General features: G+C 37.9%; 1 protein-coding gene across 5 annotated transcripts in view; it reads right to left on the bottom strand.

Annotated features, from left to right (window-relative positions):
- Nucleotides 1-21,149, bottom strand: part of LOC128031397 (steroid hormone receptor ERR2-like) — a 63,263-nt gene that overhangs the window by 40,682 nt on the left and 1,432 nt on the right. The window contains exons 1-3 of one of the 5 annotated variants that reach the window (XM_052619639.1): nt 5,548-5,797; nt 5,358-5,471; nt 3,023-3,444 (exon numbers count right to left, since the gene is read on the bottom strand). In XM_052619639.1, the coding sequence (XP_052475599.1) occupies nt 3,023-3,431 (409 nt within the window). In that variant the 5' untranslated portion in view covers nt 3,432-3,444; nt 5,358-5,471; nt 5,548-5,797. The other 4 variants (XM_052619636.1, XM_052619640.1, XM_052619638.1 and 1 more) reach the window with 4 other exon arrangements.

The following is a 21,149-nucleotide window of genomic DNA, read 5'->3' as shown; positions in this document are numbered from 1 at the left end:
GATGAGGAGCAAGTCTTGCTAGTAGCACCGTATTGGCCCACTCGGACCTGGTTCCCTGAACTATTGCTACTCGCAACAGTCTCTCCTTGGCTGATTCCTCTGAGGAAGGATCTACTGACTCAGAGATGGGGAACCATTTGGCACCTGCATCCAGACCTTTGGAAACTCCATGTCTGGTCCCAGGACGGGACATCAGAGGTTCTAGGTGAGCTACCCCAGGAGGTAGTAAACACCATCACTTCAGCAAGAGCACCATCTACGAGACACGCTTATGCCTTGAAGTGGCACCCGTTCGTTGAGTGGTGTTCTTCTCGCCGAGAAGCAGAGGTGGGTAGAGTACCCAAAAACTTTACTCAAGTAAAAGTAAAAGTAATTCTAGAAATATTTACTCAAGTAAAAGTAAAAGTACTAGTCTTGAATAGTTACTTGAGTAAGAGTAAAAGAGTATCGGATAAAAAATCTACTCAAGTAGTTAGTTACTAGTTACTTTGGGTCATATATACGGAGCCTATTTTTATTTAGATAGGCTATATAGAAAAAAATTATGTAATGTATGTGTGTGTGTGTGTGTATGTGTGTGTGTAAATGTATATATTTCATCAGCCTTTACTCCAATTTATGTAATTTGTTATAAAACCCTGTCTGTTTACTTAAGTAACAAATATAGGTGTCATGCCATAACATATTTTTAATACGACTGACTTTATATTAAATGTGAATTTAACATTGAAAGTTAATGTGATATAAATATTGCTACTAATCTTTCATTGTTCAGAAAGAGAGCAAATAACATTTACATTATTAAAGATAATTTTCACTGACAGTGTATATTTCAATCACTCTCAGAAACTCCCATTAAAATCACTGAAACTGTTAACACTGTGAAATCAATATCTTAATTATAGATTCGTACACACATCTGCACTTTGTTGTTTCTGACGAGAGAATTCGCATTCAAAAGCTCAACAGAACCGTGTGTGATTGGTTAATGCACAGCGCTGTAAAAACGCGTCTGTCTCTGGCTCAGCGCCAGCAAGCGATCACAGATCTGAATTTAGCAGCTGATGATATGACTCGCTGAACGTACTCACACCGGTGTGATTGTATTAAAATTAATAAAATCTTAATCGGATATTTTTTGTCTTTTGGAAGCTGCATTCAACTTGACTCCGCTCTGTTATAAGCCACACACGTACAACAAACTAATGTCACAGTGGTATCGTGTAGGCTACTGTAATCGAATAGCCCAAGTTATTACCTGTTAAACAGTAGACAGCACACGCGTTCATCTAACGAGGACCTCCATCGCAAGCAAATAATAGCCTTTGCAGATTTGCTTTCAATTCAGTGCAGTTCCATAGCCACGTTTTCAACGCTGCTGGTATTCTTAAACATTACAACTCTGAGTGAACTGCTTCAGATGCTTAGCGCTTGCGGCAGGGAGTTGAACGACTCATTCAAACTGATTCATGAACAAATTCACTCGTTTGCCAATTGGTTCGATCAAGCCTTTGAACAGAGTTGACTCAAAAGAATGAATCATTCGCGAATGGGCATCGCTCATTGCCCAGAGAAAAGTAGACGGCGCGTTTGGAATAAACTGAAGCATTTATAACATTTATTGCATTAAGATAAAGTAACGAGAGGAGCGTCGCCCACAGTAACGAAGTAAAAGTACAGATTTTTCCTAAAAAAATTACTCAAGTAAGAGTATAAAGTACCCATCTTTAAATATACTCCGAAAAGTATTAGTTACCCCGAAAAATTACTCAAGTAAATGTAACGAAGTAAATGTAACTCGTTACTACCCACCTCTGCCGAGAAGACCCCGGAGATGCCAGATTGCGGTCGTGCTTTCCTTTCTGCAGCAAGGGCTGGAGCGAAGGCTGTCTCCCTCCACCCTCAAAGTCCAGATTGGCGCTATTGCTGCTTTCCATGGCCCCGTGAATGGGAAGTCTATAGGTAAGCATGACCTTGTCATCAGGTTCTTTAAAGGGGCCAGGAGGTTAAATCCTTTCCGACCCCACTCTATGCCCTCTTGGGACCGGACTTTAGTGCTTAAATCACTACAACAGGGCCCATTCGAGCCTTTGCATTCAGTTGAGCAATTTTTTCTTTAATTGAAAACTCTTCTCTTGCTTGCACTGTCGTCCATCAAGAGGGTAGGGGACCTGCATGCATTTTCAATTGATGATTCGTGCCTAAAGTTTGGGCCGGCTGACTCTCAGGTAATCCTGAGGCCCTGGCCCGGCTACGTGCCCAAGGTTCCCACTACAGCCTTCAAAGACCAAGTCGTGAACATGCAAGTGCTGCCCCTGGAGGAGGCAGACCTAGCCCTGGCTTTGCTCTGTCCCGTCCAAGCATTGAGATGCTACGTAGAGCTGACACAAAGCTTCAGGACCAGAAGTGGAATGCCCACTGGATTGTGGATGCCATAACCATGGCTTATCAGGCTCAGGGTGTGCTCTGCCTGTTCAGGTTGCGAGCTCACTCAACTAGAAGTGTTTCATCCTCCTGGGCGCTGGCTCATGGCACCTTGCTGACAGATATTTGTAGAGCTGTGGGCTGGGCGACCCCTAACATGTTCGCTAGGTTCTATAGCCTTTGTGTAAAGCCGGGACCCCCCCTGTGTTCTCACCTCAAATGGGTAGTGGCACCGAGAGGCCCCGGTGGAAAGCCTTCATGATTATTCCTTGATAACCATGGTAGGCTGGGTTCCATATTCATATGTGTATAGTCCACGGTATAGCCTTAGAGCCTGTCTTTCCCCGGCAGACTTCTGCCATCCCGAGAGGGTTTTAATCATCTCAATCTCAATCTCAATTTAATCATCATTCTCCATATACACCTAAATGGATGCTATATGTGTATTTGCTCCTGCAAACTACTTTGGGAAGGATGTCAAAACATTACTGTTTTACCTGTATTTTTGGATCAAATAAATGCAGCCTTGGTAAGCTATTCAAAACCTTTGACCTGCAAAAAAAACCTGTGTAAAAAGCAGCACATGCATACGAAATACCTTGTATTGTTCTCTTGAAGAAGGCCTTGCAGGCTTCACAGGAGGCCACACCGTAGTGATACCCTGACGCGATGTCTCCACACACCAGGCACAGGCGTTTTGGGATGGAGTTGAGCATGTACTCGCACTTGATGGAGCCAGGGTCCTCCAGTAACGTGCTGGAACAGTCCTCGTAGCGTTTGCGGCAGGCACTCCCGGCCGCGCTTAGCGGCCCGCCCCCTGTGAACATGGGTGGAGAGTCCAGGCCGTTGGAGTGACTGTTGATGACGCTGCCGTAGCCGCCGCTGGCGTCCGAATGTGCGCCGGGACTGGGGTGGCTGGCCGTGTCCACCAGAGAGGACGGACTGGAGGGCTCTGTCTTGATGTAGGAACCACAGCTGGACGTCATGTGCCGCTCCTCAGCAGCCATCCTGTTCAGCAGCCTGAAACACATACAGCGGCGTGAGACGCGGGACGCAACTGCTGTACTGCCATTAAAGCTGCATTTAATATAAGATCAAAAGTGCAATTAGGTGCAGTAAAGCTGTTGCCCTACAGAACATTTTAGTACTCTTTCAACAAAATCCACACTGCAACCCAATTTACACAGCACGTTCACGTGTGTGAACAGGGCTGAACAACAACAGTTAAACTGATTATTGGGATTCTGTTGTACGGAAATTCTAATTGTGATTATTAATAATTTATTTTTATAGTGTTGCAATCACATCTGCAAAACAAATCAAGAAAACATCAGCATAACATCTGAATGAACTGTTTTTTACTCAATTCAGAAATATTATTTAACAGTGGTACCTTATATGTCTTTTTTTTTTTAAAAAACATTGTATTTTGGCACAGAGGTTGCATTTAGTGCATTTATTCACTAACAACAATCACAAAGAATATAGTTAAGATCCATGTGCAGATTTACAGATCTACAGTTCATCAATGAGAAGGACTGATGGCAGGTTTAACAAGTAATTACTGGGCAGAACATGTACAGATTTAAGAGAAAAGCTCTGATTGGTGGATTTAAACTCTTGACATCCAGCAACCACAGGCATTAAAGCTGTAGTGGAGGCTTGTTACCTGTGCAAGATAACAAAAATGCCAAGAGAAACAATGTCTTCAGGATAAACAACTAGAACAACATCACAGGCAATTATGCTTAGTTCGGGATAAGCAAAAATAATGATTGCAATTCAAATATGATTCACAGTGCAGCCATAAATAATGTTTTAATTAAAATATGGTCCTTTAAAATAACTATGAAGACAGAATTCACTCACCCTTTTGCTGAATATTTACCTTTATATTTACAGATGTTATGATTGTCATAGCAAATCAAAATATTTTCTAATATTGTCGTAAATGGTATAACAATAATGTAGAAATCTGCTGAAAATCATTTGAGGTGGCAAGAATCAGAAGAAAGTACAGCAACACTTTATGTATAATGCATTACATAGGTATTCATAATGCACTTTGTAATGCATGATATCTTTTCATAAATAATTGTAACCCAAGATAAAACACTTTATAATATTTGCAGATTCTGTGTTTTATCTGAAAGTTGTTGATTTTCTTGTGAATGCATTATACATTATACTTACTAAAGATGAGACAAACAATCTATAAGCTTTATAATGTAATATAACTGTGGTTATATTTATTAAATGTAAACTTAAAACAAGTTTACATTAATACATTTTTATTTTAAATACATAAATACATTTTTAAACTTTAATCAATGCATTACAATATTTTACAATGCATTATATGCAGAAGCTTGTGTTACAGCATGATTCCGTTGATGATGTTACAGCCAATCAGCGCTATTTTACTTTTTGTTAAGATGTTATTAGTGTTTGTATTTATATTAAAACTGTATAATGTAATATCATATAATATAATACAATGCATACCTTAATATTAATATAATAAAAAATAATAATAGTTTAAATGTGTTTGTTATTTTTCTTTTAGTTTCAAGAATTTTGGTGTTTCACTTATGTTTGTTATCTTTTAATTTTATAGAACATTTGAAACATTTCTTTAGCAACTAGCTGAAATTATTATTATTATTATTATTTATTTTTTTCAGTTAAAAGTTATTTTATTAGAAGTTACAAGATGTTTTGTAATGATTTTCATTTTAGTTAAAATTAAAATATGAACTCAAATCTGTAAGCGAGTAGCGTGACTTGGTGAAACTGCATGGCTGCATTTAGATGAAAGAGCAGAGAGAGCGCAGGCCTCCTTCAGACAGTCTGCTTCTCTGACTGATTTAATTGTAAGTGCGGGTGATGCTGGGTTCAAGGCCTGGGGTCGAAGGTCAACCTTATTTTCTCACCCTGGTTTCCCGTGCACATGGAGATGGGGTCAGTGTGTCAACTTAAATCTCATTGCAGCGTCTCACTGCCTCTTGTGTCATGTATATTCAACGCTGCAGCAGGTGCCACCACCTCTGGAAATTCACAGAAAGGTTAACGGCTAAAATAAATGATAAAAAAAAAAAAAAAGCTCCTTGTTAAAACACTGACCTTGTGGAAAAAAGGCCTGTGCCAGAGAGTGTGTGATGGCTGTGTCCTGAACGCTGCACAGAGACTGGCCGGATCTCAGCTAATGCTCGTCGAGTGCTGTATTAATCATCTTCAGTGAGTAAATAAATCTCTTTCCTCAGCTGAAGTCTGAGAATGATCTGACCGATGTACAATAACATGCTTACTCAGTTCAGTATTACTAAAGAAATTAACTATCAGTTGATTATCTAAGATATTATTAGTATTATTATTATTATTATTATTAGTATTATTATTATTAGTATTATTATTATTAATTTAATTTAGCAAAGATCCTTTAAATTGATAAAAAAATGTATAAAGACATTTATAATGTGACATAAGATTTCTATTTCAGATAAATGCTGTTCTTCTGAATTTTCTTTTCATCAAAGAAACCTGAAAAATTTTACTCAGATGTTTTCAACATATTAATAAATGATTTTTGAGCAGAAGATCAGCATATTAGAATGATTTCTGAAGGATCATGTGACTGGAGTAATGATGCTAAAATATAGCTTTGAAATCACAGGAATTATTCATATTTTCAAATAAAGAAATATTTCAGAATGTTTCTGTTTTTGCTGTATTTTGGATCGAATAAATGCAGACTTGGTGAGCAGAAGAGACTTCTTTAAAAAACATGTGTATGTTTGCCTATAGTTTGAAGTTAAACAAATATTAATATTAACATTAATAAGCTGAGTCTGGGAGGTTTATTTGACAGTAAGTTCACATGTCTTGTTTGTATGAAGGCTAAAAAAAAAAAAAAAAAAAGAAAAAAAAAGAAAAGGTGAATATTTATTTATTTGTGCCATTTTTTTTCTCCTAAAATATTATATAGTTTTATATGAGTAGGTTTCATAGACTTGGCAATTGATGTTTCATATATTTGTAGGTACAGACATCTGTTGTGGCCATTCTTGGCAGTTTTTATGAGGCTTTTTTTAATAGTGTTCATATCAATATCGGAATGATATCGTATCGACCGAAATTAAGAAATATATAGTGATATAAATCCTGCCCTACGCTGATGTGAAACGCAGGAGGCTGTTCCTGTGTTGAATTCATTCCCTCTCAGAGTCAAACCTTCAGCTTTTGTTTAGAGCTGCTGAATTAAGATAAATGTGTCCGCACCTTTCTGCACATTCATTTCATTATTAACAGCCATATATTAGCATCAGAGGCATACAGGGCAATTTCATTTAGGCTTTATTTCCAGACTTCAAGGGGAGCTTAACCCCGGGTCAAAGGTCACGCTAAAGGTGACACTTAGCATAATTGCATAAATGTCTGAATGTCTTTACGTTCATATATAAAACATGCGCTCAGCAGAGAGTTTCTTCAGCCTCACAGCATCATATATGTGACAAAATATGACATCTGCTGCTAAATATGTTATCTTTTGGATGTTCATAAACATGAATGATTCTAGGACCAATGTTCACATCAACTGCAGATTTCCAGGACATTTAAGGAAGACTTCAAAACAATTTAAATAAATAAATAAATAATAAATACTTTTTTCTTAATTATTATTAAAACTCATAAACACTTCACAATAAAGTCCCATTAGTTAATGCACTAAAATGATGAGCAACACATTTGTTACAATATATTATATGTTAATGTTAGTTAATAAAAATGCAATTATTAATTTTTATTTAATGTTGTCAGGTCGAAGAAATATTATTAACAGATATTTTAATAGACATATTTTTATTTTTAATAACATATTAGTAAAGGTTAAACATGCTCATAAGATGATTTATTTGGCATATTACAGTTATTACACACAGAAACTAATTTAAACCCAGTAGGACGAGAGTTGTGATTCATTAGAGATCGTGACTGATTCACTGAAGGAATCAGTTCAGAAGAGTCATTCTTTAGTGAATCAGACTACTCTGCATGAAACTACAGACGACGATGCAGCAGTTGATTTGTCTTTCTTTCTCATCTCATCCATCTCTGATAAAGCAGCATCCTGATGCTGTATAGCTGTAGATTCATAAGAAGGACCAAGGAGCCGTTCACTTCCTCCTCCGATCCCCTCACGTCTGCTTTTGTTCTCGCTCGACCCATTTACATTCATGCTGAGTGGAGTCCACCGAGCATCATGTTCAGTGCGGCCCTAATCTGATTCCAGCCGCTCACACTAACAGAGTTTCAGTCGCTGTAATAGAATTGCACTACAGTCAGAGCGCTGGACAGCAGTTAGCCTGAAGATCTCGTGCCCTGATTCTTAACATCTGCTGTTACAGACCCAGCAAAGGACCTGGATACAACAGGTCTTCAACTATACTAGACCTCTCCTCCAAAACTGCCGTCAGACCACATTATAATAAAAGATAATAAATACAAAGAAACAGCAAGAAACACACTGAACTAAATGTGAAACGTTAAATGATTCTGTAATCCAGCAGATGAACTGGTTTACATGTTGCTTGTTTTTGTGAGGTTGAAATGCATGTGATTTTAAGTAAAGATATATTGTAGATTTCATTGTAATCATCTTTTCATCAACACCAGTTTATTGTACTTTTTTTTGTTTTCTTTCTGTGAATCCTGAAAAATAAAATGCATCACAGTTTCCACAAAAAAATTGTGCAGCACAACTGTGATACTACTGTGATATTCAACATTGATAATAATCAGAAATGTGTCTTGAGCAGTAAATCATCATATTATTGTGATTTCTGAAGATCATGTGACACTGAAGACTGGAGGAATGATGCTGAAAATACAGCGGAGCATCACAGAAATACCTTACACTTTAACACAGATTCACACAGAAAAGTTCTATTAAATTTAGAAAATATTTCAAAAATTTTCCTGTATTTTTCATCAAATAAATGCAGCCCTAGTGAGCAGAAGAACTTTTGAATGGTAGTGCATACTGTGTGTAGAAGTTAATTCTTCTAATGCAGTGAAACTTTCATATTTGAGTCTCATAGAGTCAGCGGGTTCGTGACGGTCACACACACACACACACACACACACACACACACACACACACACACAGTATCAGATGCCCCGGCGGGTGGAGGGGAGATCGGTCAGAGGACTGCAGCTGATTGGGCTGATAAAGGAACTCAATTAACTCCTGACGTGCTCTCGGACTCATGCACACACACTGTTTAGTCCACTAACAAATATTGTGAATTATTTCATCCACTGTCCAAGCAGTGTACTCTAGTGGACAGAGCTCTACTTCATGGATGAAATGAAACGGGGTTTGTCCAGGGCTCCGGGCGACCCGAGTGAGAGCCCAGCGAGGGACACTTAGAAATATCTGCCCATAAAAAGGCCCCAGGTTAACAGCTACCGAGGGAATACGGGGCTCGGGCCGTCCCTGGGGCTGTTCACTTGTGTGTGTGTGTGTGTGTGTGTGAAGCGTGGTAACAGGGGAACGCAGCACTCGCTCCGGCCCCTGGGAGCCGCTTTAATCTGCGGGCCGCAGCGGAGAGCCGCTCATTCATTAGTGCAGAGATAAACAGAGAGAAGGGGAAAGGTGAAGACGAGCACTTTGTTAAGAAGCGAAGGAGGAATTTGACAAGGATTTATGAGCGACTGATCTAAGGAGGTGGAACACAGCCAATGAGAAATGAACAGAGAGAGAGAGGAAGACTGTGCCCTTCAGACATCAACAACCAGACTCCTGTGATGTTTTCAGCATCGTCGCTCCAAAGGGAGCTGATTTCAATGTCAAAATATCACCAGTACCAATGAGCTCATTTACAGCCGTGCTGTATCTTTGGAGTAATGCTGAGGTCATGAGTAACCGCAGACATGTGTAGCTCGCATGCACTGAAGTCTCTTCAGATTAAAGCATTAACTGAATACATGCAGGAGAATTATTACAAAAGTAAGAATCATTGACACACAATGTGTCCATCAATATCAGGGTGAAATGTGTGTGATTTTAACTAAGTTGTAGATATAATTTTTACTAATCTTTTCGTCAATACTACAACATTTTAAATGGTGCTATGGTGTGACAATTACATTTTTTGAAAGTATAAATATTCATATAAAAGCCAAATGCTTTCATGTACTGTAAATGATTACAAATGTAAAACCAAATTACTTATTTTTTAAATTATTATTATTTATTTTTTTAATACTTTTATTTAAGTATTTATTAACACATATATAGTTTTTCAGGCAAAATGTATAATGTTGGTTTTGGAGTAAAGCTTAATGTTCATATTGTTTTGAAATATTAATATTATCACATAATATATTTTCTGTATATTAAATTATATTATATATCATGTAATTTATGTATTATTAAAAACAAATTAATTCTGTATTTATTTTATATGTATTTATTTATTTATTTATTTATTTTTTTAATTATTCACATATCACAAGTCTGAAAGTACTAATATTCAGTGTCATCTCTCAACTGACATGATCTCATAATAATTCTATAATAATGAGTTTTAAAATACTTAAAATAGTGAAGCATGGCACACTACACTACAGAACATTTTTCAGTTTTATTTTTTTATTCTTTTAATTTTTGGCAGCATAAATTCACAATTTCCGATGAAAGTGGAGATGCATCAAGTACAGCTGAAACGTTTAATATCAGAGATTTGTGTACCTCTCTCAAAATACATAATCATGCATAAAAGTATTTATTCATATACTTTTATAAACAATAAGCTACAACATCAAAATACATAATTTGGGCCCCAATCTATTTGTTTCCCTTACATTATAAAGTAATCTAGTCCAGCAGAAAAACTCCTCACTGACTGAATGAGATGCTGAGAGTTTGAGCCTTGGAGGGAGAAAGAAAGAGAAGGAGTGTAGAAAACAACAAGGTGAGAGAGACAGATCAATATTTGGTGATGGTGCCCGGTTACTGCAGGAGGAGAGACCGACCCGGCCCGGCCCAATTAAACCCCGGGGCCAAGGATTCAATTTAGTCCGTCTGCTGTCTTTATCAAACTATGAGCTCAGCCACACAACACCACAGCCTTTAGCACGCGACGTCCCAGAAACAGATCACATCCATCGATCCTGTCACAGGAAGTGAGGTCCCTAACTAGTGCCCTCATCACACAGAGCCGCCGGCCATCGGCCCGTTACCGCAGCAAACCCAATCCATGCTCAGAAATAACAGCTTGCTCAAATCAAAGTGGAATCAAAGGACTGGCCTCCCAATAATTTCAAGTCAATGTACACAGTGTTGGACAGTCACTAACTAACAACACTCAACCGCATTGCTTCTCCAGTAACAAAGCACTTTTCAGTGAAAAAGTTAGCAGCAAAGTGTGATAAAACAGCATCTCTGGTTTATTTCTGTCACGCTTTGTAGATGTAAACTACTAAACTGAATCATTTTAATGAATCAGTTTATTTATAGGATCATTTCAACTGCCTCAAAAATAAAAACGAATATTTATGTATTTATTACATTTCTGCATGTCTTTTGTTAGAAGCTGCTGTTCATTATTACATTTCTGACTAAGTGAAATAAATGACGGGGATTTATATTTATTTTCACAGTATGTGCTCCTGTGTGTACTATATTAAATAAGGAAGAAAAATAAAAACAAAATGCTTATATAATTTAATATAAATAACATAATATAACATGATAAAATATAATAATATAACTACAAAAAGATCGTAAAATGTAATATAAAGTAATGTAAACAAACAAATTTATATATATATATATATATATATATATATATATATATATATATATATATATATATATATATATATCCCAACCTATTTTTTTTTTTTTTTAATCTTAATGTTTAAGTTTTCAAATGCAGAATATATTTAATGGATATTTAATTTTCTAATATACAATATTTAAGCCATTTTACCCCATATTTCCCCAAAGTGATGTATTTTTAGAGTTACACAAACGTCTATTGCAACAGAAAAGAGTAGCTATTAAGTATTTCTGTGTGTATGTGTGTGTGTAAATCTGATGGTCATATATTTAAAAAGATATTGTCCAGTCTAATAGCTTTAATGTACATTCTTGAGTAGTTTGTAGCCTTCCAGGTGATGCAGTTTCGACACAATGAGCTCATATAATAAAGGAGTGTAAGTCAGGCAGTGTGACGAGTGCGGCGGTGAAAGAGTTAACATGTAAAAGTGTGTGAGCCCAAAGGTAAAGCTCCCTCTTGAATTGAACAGTTCATCATGTGAAAAAGTAGTTCATTCCTCGCGTGAAGCACACTTGGGAAGGTTTTTTTAAATTCGTTCCCCTTTTTTTTTCCTCTTTACACTAGAAATAATGCATATTCCTCATTTTTCTGCTAAATAATTAGCTGCCAAATCAAATATGCTCCTAATGTAAGACACAGAGCCAGATGAGTATATGATTCATGAACGAGACCGTCTCATACTGTGTGTGTATGGCTTGACACATTTATTTGCACAAACACTCTCACGTATAAAGATAAACCACGAATGTCTATTTTCATACCGTCTTCTGAGAACTAAGCTTGCAATTACATAATGCCATAACAATCCTAAAGCACGAGATGGAAACGAACCGTACCCCAGTCCTGCATTATGAGATGTGTACGCCACTGAACGAGTCCTTCAGCGCTACAGTAATGTGTGTGAATTACAGCTGACGCGATACATGCAATATATAATAAAACTATAATATCTGGCCTGCGCCTGCAGTCAGATTATTCTGAAACAGATCTGTCCTGACAGCAACGGTTCCTCACAATCAGAGTTTGGGAGCGGATCGCTGGGATCTTGACTCGAGCGAGGAGCAGATATTTTAGTCAGATCGTCGTGGTTTTCACTCCATCACGAGTACATTTCTTCCCAAACATAACTGCATATATCTAGCAAGAATTCACACGTTTAACATATTCAGCTGACAGAGAGGGATCACTCTAATCAGAAAGAGGATGACCGCAGTGGACATGAGCGGAAGTTGTTCCTTCTCGACACTGAATATTTCCAGCTGAACGCACGATTTAAACAAGTACTACAACACACGCAATAAAGCGTTCAAACTAATGTAATCTAACAGTGCTACTTCATCTGTATACGATTTCGAATGAGCAGAAATCTGTAAGAAGTGTATCGTTGGTAAGATAACTAGAGATGCAACGATCGATCGGCCAAGGTTCGGAATTGGCCGATTTTCGAGCCAATATGGGTTTTTTTTTTTGTTTTGTTTTTTTACCAGTAGCACAGGCAATAACATCAACATCATTCTCGCTCTCTTCTCTCCAACGACCTTTTCTCTCTCACACGTCTCATTCACTCTGGTTAAACACTTTAATTTCTGTAGTATTTCTTACCTAGTAGTTTCATAGTTTTTTTTTTTTTTTTCTATTGCATTTATTTTTTCTGTCTTTTATTTTTTATTAATTTTTTTGTTCTTATTTTATTACAAACTTTTTACTTTTTTTTTTTTTTAAATAAAACATTGTGTTGAAGAAAAGTAGATTTTTGTTTGTATATGCTGTCAATTATAGCTCTTAAAATAAAAATAAAACCAAATTAAAAAAAAAAAAAAACTATTGGAATCAGCATCTGTAGATCACAATAATAAAAAAAAATCGGAAATCGGAATTGGCCAAGATAATTGCAATCAATGCATCTCTAAAAATAACAGCGGAAAACATACTGTTATGTTCATCAAAAACTAAATTTGCACTGCAAAAAGCAGCAATTACAGCTTTTAATGTCATGTGGTACACTAGTCTTCTAATAAGCCCCTCTGAAACTCTCCTGTTATTATATTTATTTTGTTTTTCAATGTATGTTTCAAACAGAGCTGTGTTATTGTAAACATACTGAAATACTTTCGACGTGGAGCGAAGGCGGAGCGGTGTTTCTGATGTCAGTGAGCGAGGAGTGGAGCAGGAAATGGTTATAACCTTGTTACAAAAGAGAGAGTTTAACATGTGAACCTCATAACTAACTCAAATAACCTCCGTCTGTCTGCGGTCACACGTTTAGGTCTTAAAGTAGTAGTGTTTGTGTAAATGTTAGTTAAGCTCAAAACAAATGACACCTATGTCATACTTTAATAGAGAGAAGTTAATCCAAACGTTTAAACGAACAGCTCAACAGTGTCTTTATTACACTCCTCTCTGTAAACTACAGCTACTGTTCTTTAATGAACTGCATGTGTCCGTCTGTTCACAGCTATGCATCACATCCAACAAAATCAGCACCGAAGCAGCTGTATACCCTCGCCTTTTGTTATTTTATCAACTATTCTGTCTGATTGATTTTAATAACACTGTTCAGCAATCATTCAGGGATACACTGAGACCAGATGTTGATCATTATTATTACAGAAAAGCTTCTTCTTCACCAACCGTTATGAGCTCTAACACAACTCAGTCAATGTGGAAAATTACAGATGGTAAATGAGCAGCGCATGACAAACTCAGGTGATGCACAAATATCCTGTCCCCGTCACTGGCGCAGGAGGTTTTCCATGTCATCTGACTGCAGCAGATTTCCACTGTAATGTCCTCTGATGATCTGTGAGCGTTCACAGGTCAATATGAGAGCACACGCCGATTTAAAACACCGTAGACAGAGACCACCAAAGTCTTACAGCCTACATGATGAAGAGTACATGAATATAAGCAGTCAGAATCACAAAATAATCTTATCAACTTTGTATCTCTTTGATTTGTTGTGTGCCCAGTGAACAGTATTTTGAGACCAATTGGTAATATTAGACAGATGTCAACATGCAACGGTCGAGCGACGCACTTCTTGTCGAGTGTATAAACAGGGTCCTGAATTAAAGACACTTGGGTGTTGACAATAGACTTACTATTGAGTGCACTCAAGCACTGTACGTGTGACACTTGGATCGACAAACTAAAAACACATCAGAATAACAACATCTAAGATAAAAATAATACTTTAAAGGAGAATTGTGCCTTACTGCAACACAACTGAATTGCCTGTCAAACAGTAAGCCCCGCCTCCAAACTCACGTCATTGGTTGAATCAGAAGTTGACATGTTGGGCATCTCTTCAGGAGAAACTATTTTAATATAAACTACCATTTAAATGTCTGGGGTCAGTAAGATTTCAAAAAATAAAGGTAATTAATGTTTTACTCAGCAAGGTCTCTTTAAATCGATCAAAAGTGCCAGTAAAGATATTTATAATGCTACAAAAGATTCCTGTTTCAAATAAATGTTGATCTTCTGAACTTTCTGTTCATCTGTCAATCCTGAAAAATAAAATGTACCACCGTTTTCCACAAGAAATATTGTGCAGCACAACTGTGTTCAACACTGATAATGATCAGAAATGTTTCTTGAGCAGTAAATCGTCATATTTTCATGATTTCTGAAGATCATGTGACACTGAAGACTGGAGGAATGATGCTGAAAATACAGCGGAGCATCACAGAAATACATTACACTTTAACAGATTCACACAGAAAACAGTCGTTTTATATTGTAATAATAAAAACTTTTTTTTTTTTTTTTTTTTACAGTATTTTTGATCCAATAAATTCAGCCTTTTAAGCAGAAGAGACTTCTTTAAAAAAAAAAAAAAAATGTACTGACCCCAAACTTTTACATGGAATACTTTTGTTTTGTTGATAGATATGAATGCAAACCAAGCGTGATGGGACAGAAGATCCAGCCACAAACTACAGAATCCTAAAAGGCTCTCGGTGCATCTCACACACCTGTGGCGACATCATTTCCTCTCCTAAATCCCACCCAGTTCCTGACCGTGTCTCTGGACGCAGCACACTCAGTTTGGCTGTCAGCTGGAATCAGAGCAGCAATGGTGACCGACCGTTTCAATATTGATTTCATAAATAAACAGAGCTAACCATCGATCCTAATGTTATTTTGCATTTCAATTACTGCTCAGAAACATAACCTTCAAACGACTGACCGCTCAATACCAATACCATTCTCTGATAAACGCCCCTCGGACATCAGCCTCACATCTTTCTCCCCTCTTTTCTGAAGTGTAAATTAACGGACTTAGCATTTTCCCCCCGCAACATTTGATTACCGAGCAAATCAGGACGCGGCGTTTACTCTCGGTGCGTGGGATTGATGCACACACAGAGCAAGTGCTGCGGACGGGCCGCGGGTTAGCGATGCGACATGCATTGAGCTGCACGTGAAGATTTACATGCAACACAGGTTATAATAGCTAACGAAAACTAAAACAAAACAACAAAAATAAAATACAAATAAAATGTTAACTGTAATAATAATAATAAATAAATAAAATAATCTGTTAAAAGGTATACAAACTTGTTTTATTTCAGCTAGTTCCCAAAGCAGCATTTCTCGTTTTCATTTTGTTTAAGTTGATTTACTAAAATAATATTTAAATATAAATTAAAAACTACATAGACCTATTAAAAAAAGGTGACAAAAAACTCAACAAAATTATTAAAACATCAACTAAAATGAGATGAAAACAGAAAACATCAAATTTTAATGGTGATGTTAACATTTACAAGACTGCAACTTTGTAAATACAGTAAAACAAGCATTTGTTACAGATGAGCCCTGCTGTCTAAAGCGTCCCTGCTTCCTCTGTGGTCTCCTCCGAGTGTGTGTTTGTGTGTGTGTGTGTGTGTGTGACCCCCCGTGCGGCATGCGTTGGAGGGCCATTATCCTCACACACTAACGGAGCAGGGTTTATTTTTAAACCTGCTGTCACGACACGGCCAGGATGCCAAGGTTAGCTCGGTGAGAGCTGGGGACGGATGGGCGACGCCGGGCGGCTCGGTGACTGCTGCAGGGTGTGAGAGCACTGAAAGTGACCCTACGGTGAAGACACGCTGAGACCACAGCGCTCACACTACAACACAGCCCTTCTGCCTCAATACACATTCAATTTGGGAATTTACACATGCTTTATTCAGAAAAAGTGCTATTCTTCTATTGTTTGAGAGCTACATTACACACAACACTCAAAGTTTGCAATAGGATGCTTTCACAACGATTCCACCGAAGAACCATTTTTGGTTTCTCAAAGAGCCTTTAAGCTAGCAGTTCATTTTCTACTAATCTAAAGAACCTTTCTCTATTATAAAGAGCTTCAGTGCAATGGTTAGCTTCCACAGACGTCTCCTGATATGTCTCCAAGCTTATGATGCCTAAAACAAGCTGCTTTGAGAGAGTTAGAGGTGTTCGAGTGTGATTATATGTGCACAGATGACAAATAAAGAGCACCAAAGACCCTCAGCAGAGCATGTGTTAATAGTAAACACACAACGGAAAGATGGCAGGTGAGTGACACACTGCATGTGCATATAAAACATTACTCTGCGCTCACCCAAAACAATCCCGCTGGTACCCAGAGCCTGTGTGTTTGTTTGAAAAACCATGCAGCGAATCGTTTTGGCCAAAGGTCAGCTGGCCGGCGAAGGGCTCGTGAAGAGAATCGAAACCCTCTCCAGAGCTCATGAATATGTGGGCTGACCACAGCCATGGATCTGTGTGAGTAATGTTTTCTGAAACCAAATTACTGTAAGCTGATCCCATCTGGATAGTGTCAGAGCCGGCCGCTTTGGTTACCCGCGATAGCATCTCCTCACAGACAGCAAAAATCTGATTAACCCAACAGCACTGAAACACTTGCTCAAAGACCGCCGAGCTTTTAACTTAAGATGCACTAATGCAATTCCCACAGCTGCTTTTTTTCCGAACCTAATGCGATAAAACGGAAGAGGGAAAACGGAAATGCCGGCGATACGCGCTTTATGCTCTCGATCCGCCAACTCGGTAATGAAGTCAAACAATTGTTCAATTGAGTTTGTGCTTATGGAGGTTTTCTGCATACGAACGTAATCCAGCTGTCATCCCGACCGAGAGAGAGCCTGAAACGAGGCCGCAGTGAGCGAGAATACGTCTAGTCAGTGTTCGCTCCGGGTCATATTGAATATCCCAGCAGAGTGCAGAAGACGTCGAAGTGACCGGCTGCATGGCCACGGATCTACACATGAACACTCAAACACACTGCATACTAACAAAAGCAGCACACACGCCAGTAAACATTAACCGGTGGTGTTTCAGTGTATCTGAGGACAGTGTGTGTGACACGCACTTATTTCACACACATGCAGTGTCCATCAGTAAATGAACCGCAGCCGTAATCACACACAGCCTGCTCTTTGTGTTCATTTTATAAAACACACATTTCATTGAATCACTTCAACAACATTTGTTGAAATATTTTAGGAAATGCTTCAACTAACTAAAACTAAACAAAGTGGATTTTCTGTTAATACAAATAAACATATAAATGCACAATAAGGCCAGTCAAAAACCTAAAACAGGTTCCTCTATTACACAAAAAACACTATACATATAAAAAGAAAAAAAAAAATGAAATGCATCAGCAAATTATATAATGAAAATATATGTATTTATTATTTTCTATGCAAAGAGATTGAGAGATATAGCTGTTTCACTATTACACTTTTATGTATTAAAATAATTTGGTACACATTAAAGTGTAACATGATGGTGTTTAAGCAACAAACCAGCCCTTACAGTCATATTTATGAGTCACATATTTAATGACAGACAAATAAATAAAGAAAAAAATATTTTGTATCTTTTCAACATTTAAAAAAAATCTCCAAAATAATCAAAGCTCTAAATAACGAATTACTAAAGAAAATCTCACTGTAGTTTTACACTATTTCAGATTGTAAATGTTCAGTGGAGAGAGTCATTTGCACAAAACGAGCTGCTTAAAAATATGAAAATTCTATTTAATAAATTTCTATTAAATAGAAATGAGATGAAGTCATTTTAAATAAAGGTTTTCTAATGGCAAAGGCGATGTGGAAATACATGCGTGGAGTTGTCAGAGCATCTGAGCTGCACTGAACCTTTCTAATCCGTCTTAGTGTAAAACTACAAAGCAGCTTTAAAAATGTGTTTAGGAAAAATATGTGTGGATGACTAAAGTGCGCAGAGTGTAATCTAGTGTAATTTACCCAAAACACACAGACAGTGTACATTTGGCCCATTTCATTCTGTCAGAGCAGCTGGTGCGACACGTTACTGAGAGTACATGAACAAATCCATATCCAGAAATCCATCAATGGATCAACGCACATAGTACTCTGTATTGATCATGTTTTAAATTAGAACTGTTTTAGTTACTGTTAAACACTGTTTTAAGAACAGATGACGGTTCTTGTCAATACATGATTTAAAAACCTTGTGTATATTACTGTATGTGACATACACACCCTTAATGTTAAAAGAATAATAATAATTCAAATGCAAAATAAAAATGTGCTTTAAGATAAATTAGGGGAAAAGTGTTTCATGCAGAATAAAAAAAAAAAAGTAAAAGCAGATGATTTTCAGTAAAAAATTAAAGTAAATCTTCGGTAAGTTATTTTGGTCTTTCTAAAGCGAGTGCATTATTCCACAGCCTGTGATCTCAGACGGCCCCGGGACACTGCACCCCTTCAGCCGCTCCTCTGGGGCCACTCCACCACCCAAAACACCTCTCTCATTCATTTAATTACTTTAATAAAACAACATCTGTCCTGTGCCTTTTGTCCCACCTGAACCATAAAGACTCTAGAAGAGCGTCCGGCTGCTGGGACGCATGCGTCACGCAACACACTACAAGAAACAAACAACCTATTAAAAAGTGTCTGTAAACCTCCCTCTGCTGACATTAGGATCATACATGTGTGTGGAAAGCAGATGAAAACGCATCTATCACAGCAGCAGAAAGTTCAGCCAGTGCAAGAAAACGGTACTATTGACATGCAAAGAAGAAGAAAAACAGACAGACTGATGCTGAAAACAGGAAGCAGTGTTAGTGCGTGAAAGAGGAAGATGCACCTACTGGTTATGATAGCTGAGAGGATCAGGGATGCAAAGTTCGGAAATGTCCATCAGCCCAGTTGTAGCATTCCAGGAGGAAGAGAAGAAGGAAAGAGGAGACGCCGGACACTCGCCTCTCCCCCCAAAACACGAGCAAGCACCTTCAGAAAAGTTGCGGCGAAAAGCCCCTCCAGCAGCACAGCCCACCGCCAGCTCAGGTACACGTGTGTGTGTGTGTGTGAGATGGGGGGGGGGGTCTGACCGGGGTGAAGCGGGGAGAGAGAGAGTGAGCGAGGAGGCAGGAGAGTGCGCTACGATGAGTGTGTGAGCAGCGGAGAGGCAGAAATGAGTGTTTGCATGCTCAGTGTCGGCCTCTTTAAGACCCAAGAGCTTGATGAATATGGAACAGCTGCTGTTGGCTGCTGCCTCAGGGGGCGGGGCTTCAGTAACACTGATGGGGCGGGGCTACACTGGGGAGGGGGAGGGGAAGCAGCAGGAGGCGGGGCTGATGTGCAGTTTGCTGAAATACTCCCACAGACATCACACACACGACAGACTGAAACAAAAATATATAAAACCAGACGGATAAAACACAACTGATTTGTCCTGTCTGAGGAGGAAACCTTTTATTATCCTAGATTATTCTGTTTTGTTTTGTTTATTTTACACATCAGGATTATTTACAATGACCATTTGACAAACCTGTTGTCATCTACCTAGTGTGTTAACTGTAAAATGTTATTCAGAAGCATGTTTTTTCATTAAAAACTACTCCAAATGACAAAAAAATAAAATAAAATTAAGCATTTTCAGAAGTCCAATTTTCTGAAATCTGTAAACATGATACAAGATATAAATGGCAATGTTACAGTAACATTATCAATGTCACCTTTTATATTTGTTTTATTATTTTGTAAGTTAAAACTTTTTTTTTTAATTAAAATAAAAATAAAAATGGTCTGTTTTTATGTAATGTCATGAAACATTTAAAACAGGAGAGATGCATTTGACAGATCTGACATGCCGTTATAATCACACTGACGATCCATTCGAATTTAGTGTATGAAATTATACTTCATTAAATGATTTGAACATTTAACATAAACATTGCTGGACTGTTTCAAGTCGTAAGTTGAAGTCTGGACACCCAGAAGCAGAAAATCTTTTAATCACCAGAGTCTCGGTGTTGATCAAGCCTTGAAGAATGCAGAGAATGCAGATATAGTGTTTCACAGTCGCTCTCGCTGCTCTATAGCATTTTATGATCAGAGAATCAGAAGAGAGCCATAGCGAAAACACACACATGACAAGTGTCCTGTTTGAACAGCTGCCTGAGTGTCACAGATCCACAAAACACACACACACACACACACGGCTGAAGCATGCTGGGTAACAGATAAGCATTGCAGAATAAATCATGTTGATGAATCTACATCATTCAGATGTTATGCGAGCTGATTTGAGTATTTTTACAGGTCAACATAAGCCTGTGACACCACATGACTCCTGGACCCCAGCTTGCTCTATTCAGCGGCTCACGTTTCCATAATCAATACTAAAACATCACACGAGCCCTATTGATCATCACAGGACTCACTGCAAGCCTCAAAACTCAAACCCAGTGCATTCAGAGAGAGATCAAGAGTCTGAGACGTGCTCATGTATAAAAGGACAGACAGAATTAGTGTAAATCAAATGCATATATGTTGCAACATCTGAATACTGTTAGAAAAATAGAAATAACCTCTGTGTTCCTGTAAC

This window comes from Carassius gibelio, chromosome A17 (assembly GCF_023724105.1).
Source record: "Carassius gibelio isolate Cgi1373 ecotype wild population from Czech Republic chromosome A17, carGib1.2-hapl.c, whole genome shotgun sequence".
In the NCBI taxonomy this organism is placed as follows: Eukaryota; Metazoa; Chordata; class Actinopteri; order Cypriniformes; family Cyprinidae; genus Carassius; species Carassius gibelio.
The sequence above is the reverse complement of the archived record's forward strand: the minus strand, read 5'-3'. Positions and strand labels throughout refer to the sequence as shown.